Here is a 6,577-nt window from a genome sequence, read left to right on the forward strand (position 1 = left end):
AGTCAAGTATTTTGCAACTTCATTACTAATAAAGTTAGATCCGAACTGTTGGACAATTATATTATCGTTTGAAAGTAGTTCAAACATATTAATTGTGAGTAACTTTAAAGTTCTGTAAGATTACTCAGTAACTTACAGAGTAATGGTTGGTTGGTATCAGAGTTATGGTGTGTGAATATTATTTTTTTCCAAAAGTATACATCTATTATGCTCTTTTTTATACATAAGCTTCAATAGCTATATTATGATAAAAAATGTTATTCGCGGGTGAAACTTCGGGGTACCTTTAGTAATAAATATAACACCACACTCTTCTGCCATGGCTACCATAAAATATTTCTTTGTTAACTACATACATGTCAGAAGTACTTAAATATTTTTGTTTAAGTTCCGCCGGTCATAACAATAAGAAACCAGCTGGTAGGAGCTGCTCTTGGTACTGACTTGGTTTTGGAATGTGAAACAGAGGCTTTCCCGAAACCAATCAGCTACTGGAGCCGAGAAGACGGAGAAATAGTCCCTATTGGTAAGGTGTTAAAGGCTTTTGATACTTCTTGCGTCTGATTTGTTTATAAAATTTTGAGGAATGTATTACCTTAAACTATACGTTGTGAAATAGTACTTACGTATGAAATGTGATTTTCTTATCCTTAATTTTATTATGAGACGCGTTTTGACAACCTCTCACTGCACAATCAGTCATTTCTCAATTAAATTTCGCACGCTGTTTGTCATGGAACTTGACAGCGTGACTGTGACGCGGCGGGAAACGTATTCGGCCTTAAAAGGCCGGATTGAAATTACTTCATTTCACTTGGGCCTACTCACGTTCTTAGCGTTATTATTCCAGGTCCAAATTATAAAGACTTTTGAGTGTCAATATTGAAATTCTTTATCTAAATTACAAAATCCGCGTAATATAAATAAATTAGTCTTTTTTAGGAAACAATAGAAGCAGTAATAATAATAATTTAACAATGAATTGCAAGAAAACGTATTTATTAAAATTTTAAATTATTCTATATATCTTCATTAAATCTGCCTTACACGAAGAATCCATCGAAACTATCTATAACTGAAAATAAAATAAATTCTATCCCTTATTTTCCTACTTTAGGTATGACAGTCTTACATAAATGGGCTTACCGGTTCTGCCAAACTTGAACATTAACGTTGTTCATTTTTAAATATTTTGAAATAATTTCACACGGATCGCCTTATTTATCAGTATAAAAGTACTAGCATTTATGTGGTTAAATACAAAGAAAGAAAAATCAACTTTCTTCCATAATTTCAGCGACTGTCTTACGAATTTTCGATCAGGTTACGTGTCCTGACGCGGGTTTAACATTTTATACCCATCCGAATTAAAGTGCTCAACGCCGTTTTCAGTTCAAAAAGATGAATTTTTATTAGGAAAATATAATAAGAATAGGAAAAGTAGGAAAAGTCGGGTGAGGCATTTTGGATTGAATCTAGCGGTTTCTAAGCGGCTCTACATTTTAATGGATATGGAGAGGGTATCACTTACTACCAGTAGAAAGGTCTTGCTCGTTTTGTTAATTTTTCTCATAAAGAAAATATAATATTTTTCTACCTTGTAACTGTGTTTTTACATTAGATTTTTGCGTAAAAGTTACATTTTTATTTTAGTTAACCCAACTTTTCAAGACCTTTCAAGAACTGGTTTTCAGGGAGCCTGAAAGAAAATACAATGTTTTTTATCAGTATAAGTTATTCCTTTTATAAGACATTAATTTTAGTATTTTTGTAGGAGGAAGCATAGAGCCACAAAGGATAAGCGGCACTTTTCGTTCTGTGTTAAGATTGTCTCTACGAAGGATCAAAAACTCTGATTACGGTTCATATAAGTGCGTGTCTAAGAACTCTTTGGGGGACACAGAGGGCACGATCAAGCTATATCGTAAGTATTTCATAAAAATTATTCGTAATTTTATGTCTTCTTCTCTCAAAAATTAAAAATATCTAAACTTTGCCGTGTTCGCCTGGGTCGTCAAGGTTGAAACAGAAAGCTTATTCGACTTTAAATTGAAAAAACAATTTTCATATAAATATAAAGTGTAATAAAAAATCCATTTGAATCAACACACCAGTTGAGTTGAGAAGAGTTTTCCACTAGTGTTGATTCACGCAGATTTGTTATGGAAAGTAATTTTACTTTATATTTCTGATTTCAAGTACTTTTTTGTACATGAGTACCTGAGCATGAGATTGCTGCATTTGAAAATGAATTCTTCTGTTTAATAATGTCGACTTGTCATTTAAGCCGAGAAATTAAAGTAATTTTTACGCTTCCCTTTTAGAGCAGACCAGTCACAAATTAATTATTTATTAATAGACTTAAAACTATTCTATGTGCCAACAGTATAATTTAAAGTGGTATAAACTCTATTGGTTCAGGTTTGATTATTTTATATATTTATTTGTTTTTTTACAGCCATGCCACCACCAGCATTGGAGAATAAAAATGGTTTGTACCTAACTATCTTATTTGCAAAGATATTCATTAAAATAATGGATATTGATATAATCTACTATTAAGTATCAACAAACATCTACTTATTTACGCTAAAAAGTATCACGAGTGTACAGAATTTCCGGCAAAATGATTTAATACGAAAATTTATGAATAAATAATAACGTTAAAAATAATATATATAATTGAGAATGTAAGTTATATTGTAATAAACGTGCAATTAGTAACATTAATAGGATCATGAGTACAATAAAACTAATTTAAACTATAACTTTCTCAATCCATCGAATAATTATATCTAATTTAAAACTCCTAAAAAATGCAAAAAGTATGGGATTCAACATGATATTGAGTATATCGCGGATAATAATGTTAGGTTAAAGTAAGCTCTATATAATCCTAATAAGCTCAACTTCAACCGAACATGTTGTAGATTCAGTAATTTAAAAGAAATAACTAAAATAATAAAATTACTATAAATAATAGTGACGATTCTAAAGCGCTTAGTTTAAGCCTAATTGAATAAAGTTTGACTTTGACTATAATAAGAGTTCAATTTTATTTTCTCAAATTAAAAACTAAAAATTGCCTTTTGTTATGAATAATCCGTAGCTATTTATTTGATCTAATACTAGTCGTCTATAAAACAACCAGCAAATTCAACAGGAATTCATTTTATAGGCAATGTTTTACTTATTTCAAAGTTAGGCACTACAATGGAGAATTCATGAAAGTTTTTTGACTTAACAAATTTATATAGAAAATGTGAATGTGTGTTAAGAGAGGTCGATCTAGGATCACACACCACCATCAGATGGGAGAGGTGGCGATAAGAAGAGCCGCTGAGTTTGTTGCGCCCGTTCTTCTCAGGCCTGAGGCATTCATTTTTCATAATACGTGTGAAAGGAACTAGGGAATAATTTTAAGGACTGTAGCAAATAATAGTCAATCATTTTACCCTCTGGAAGACGTTTTGTTAATATCTTTTATTATATGTGTGACTATATGATTGTTGATGCCTGTCAACGTCACTTGAGATACTCTGTAATCTTCAAAATCTTCAAGAAAAGAGCATACTCCTACCCTAAAGGCCGGTAACGCATCTCTTGACACCTGATGTTGCGGTGTCCATGGGCGGTTGCCTCACCTCTCCCCATCCCGCGAACCTGTTGCCCTTTTATATAAAAAAAATGATGATTGTAATGACAAATAATATAAAAATTACTCCCTGTTCATATATTCGTACCTACTGTCGAAGTGTTGAGATTAAAACTATCCAGACACTGATTAAAAGGGATAAAAGAATTAAAGGAAGAAAGGCTAAACAAAATAATTTTCTCAAAATTGATTCCTTTAAAATTCTTTTTGATGTTATTTCTAATATACTACTACCGCTTCGGAAACAAAGGGCTCTCTGAGAGAGAAGAAGCGGCGCAAGAAACTCTCTCAGCATTCTTTTTTTGCGCTCTTTTTAAAAAAAAATATGCAATGTTGTGCTGTCAATTATAAGTTAATATACAGACTAATAAAATAGGACAAGATGGATACATGACTCATGAAAGTGCGGCAAGTAATGGGAAGCCAATTTATTCTAAGAAAGCCAAATGCGTAATAGTCCGCCATTAGCAAATAAAAGGTCTGAATCGCAATAAAAGCAAAAATACTTTTAATAACATATTTCAATTTTATATTATCCATAATAACAATTCTATGGAAGATAAAATAATATATTCAACTCGACCAATGAGTTATTACACTCGTGACGCACACAGAGGACTTCTTTTGCCTCAGTCGGATTGTTCAACAACTGCGGCTGATGCTTCCAATTCTTCTTTTTTATTACTCTGAGCATTATTACTCTATTTTAGAACATTAATTATAATTCAATAAACATCTATAAAGTTCAACTTACATACTTTGTTTTGTTTCCAGTAATGCAAAGGCTTAACATTATGATCGATAAGGAATCTAAGAGCACTCCCTACGGCACTCAGGGTGAGTATAAATTATTAGAATCTCTCTCGATATTTTCTTTGTACACATTAAAGGGCTAATTAGTTTGAAGCAGTTCTGATTTTGTAAAGGAAAATATCTTTTATTATTTGATCTTTTAATAATAAATTGCGAACATAATAATTCTGTTTAATATTGAAGTAAAAATTGTTCCTGTAAAAATGTGTTTAGATTTCAGGTTACAAGACTACAGCGGGGCTGTTTCAAGGAACGAGCTGTGTTGTGTGTTAGTGATCTCTTTGATAACGATGAATGTCTTGAATGTTGTTTCGTTGTGAGCTCGGAGTAATTGTTAATATTGTTGTCTAACGTGCTTTGTTGTCTAACTCTAGTGGAACGAGACTGATGTTTAACGTGTTTGTGGATATTATGTTACAGTAAACCTCGCTTCTAGAAGCATATTAAGCTTATCTTAATATTGTTAATTTGTTTATTATACAATGAATCTCGCCACATGCAAATGTTAATTCTATGCAGATAACTTGAAAAGTCTATAAAAAAACTAAAATCTTATTTAAAAATAGTGGATTTTAAATGGTGGAAATTAAAAATATATGTACTTTTTATAAATTTATAGCCCTTGTAAAAAATATTTATGCTTTATGATTTCAACATGTTAATACAGTATTATCAAAATAGAATATCAAATTATTTTTAATTTTTAAATATCCTATCTAATTCTTTTTTCTATATTGTGAGTTTCTTAACAAATCTTGGTTTTAACATTTTACTGTTTTTATTTGTTGTGTTAATATCTTTAGCATTTTTTTTATTGCACGTGAAAAACATATCGTTGAAAATAAGTTTAGATTTGTGTTAGTTAATATGATACTAAATAGTTTTAAAATGATAAGAAAGTATTAGAATAGACTGAAAAAAAAACGGCTTATGTAAAAAACAATTGGAAAATCCAAAAGTGCACGCCTCGAACGCTCATACAAAATTTTGCATTTTAAATTTAAATTTCGAATAAAATTGAATCACCTACGATTTAAAAAAAAGAATAGGAATAGTAGTGATTTTCGAAAGGAACCTTCTCTGCTTAATTCTGAAAATTGTGAAAATAAAAATTAAGTCGTTTCGTCAACTTAAAAAAAGTGTCAGGATTGAATAATCCTTATATTTTTTTGACACTTAAGAATATTAGTGTCTCCGCTTTATATTGATGTGCTTTTTATAATGTTTAAGAGTAATAGAAAAAAAAATGCAGCTTAAAGAGTGGAAATCGTGTGACCTTGACAGATCGGTTTTAAAACACAACCTCGCCGCTTCGCGTTCGAGGCGTGCAATATCACAATTAGTCAATAGCTAAATAAATTAGTTGTTACTTAATTTATGTAATTATATTAAGTTATAAATGCTTCAATTGTATTATCCTTTAAGAACCATTAATATGTTTCAAAATTGATTATTAATGACTGTAAATTATAAATATTAGTTGCTATAATTATCATTATAATACGTAGCTGTGAATAAATAAAGTAGATATATTATGACATGATGTGTAAAAATTAATTTATATAATGTTAATGTAGTGATTTATTTATTTATTTGCATAGAGAAATATTTTATAGAACTTGTCAATTGTGTTGTAAGCGGACCATAATGGCTACTATGAAATATACTATTTGTATTAAACCTGTCTTTTATTATTTCACTATCAAAATACAGTAAGGCAGTCTTTTGTATATGTTTCAGTGCCCGGGGATAATAATATATAAATAATTACTAGAAAATTGGCCACGGAAGTATGTATGATAAATGTATTTCTTATTCGAACTGAAAACTATATTACGAGCTAAAGTATCAGTAGTTGAAATAGTAACGGCATCTTATACCTACTTTAATACTACTACAATTGGGTACTTTGAATAAAGAAGCTAAGTATACCAACTATAAGAAATATTCAGTCTAGCAAAACTCAGCTCTTGAGAAATTCTAAGGGAATAAATGACGGAATGAGCTAACAATCTGAATGGTGTTTAGCTGAAAAATGTTTTACCTGATCTCTGCCACACATTGCAGTTTCCGAAGATCTTTCTGTCTTTCTGATAACCAAACTGTGGA

The 6,577-nt window shown here is 30.5% G+C and overlaps 1 protein-coding gene across 2 annotated transcripts in view; it reads left to right on the top strand.

The window, feature by feature from the left end:
- Positions 1-5,037, top strand: part of LOC126965053 (limbic system-associated membrane protein-like) — a 624,470-nt gene extending 619,433 nt beyond the window's left edge. For both annotated transcript variants that reach the window (XM_050808498.1, XM_050808497.1), the window contains exons 6-10: positions 389-526; positions 1,775-1,924; positions 2,459-2,491; positions 4,430-4,492; positions 4,682-5,037. In XM_050808498.1, the coding sequence (XP_050664455.1) occupies positions 389-526; positions 1,775-1,924; positions 2,459-2,491; positions 4,430-4,492; positions 4,682-4,788 (491 nt within the window). In that variant the 3' untranslated portion in view covers positions 4,789-5,037. The remainder of the gene's footprint in view (positions 1-388; positions 527-1,774; positions 1,925-2,458; positions 2,492-4,429; positions 4,493-4,681) is intronic.
- The last annotated feature ends 1,540 nt before the right edge of the window (positions 5,038-6,577 follow it).

Source organism: Leptidea sinapis, chromosome 6 (assembly GCF_905404315.1).
Source record: "Leptidea sinapis chromosome 6, ilLepSina1.1, whole genome shotgun sequence".
NCBI classification, from domain to species: Eukaryota; Metazoa; Arthropoda; class Insecta; order Lepidoptera; family Pieridae; genus Leptidea; species Leptidea sinapis.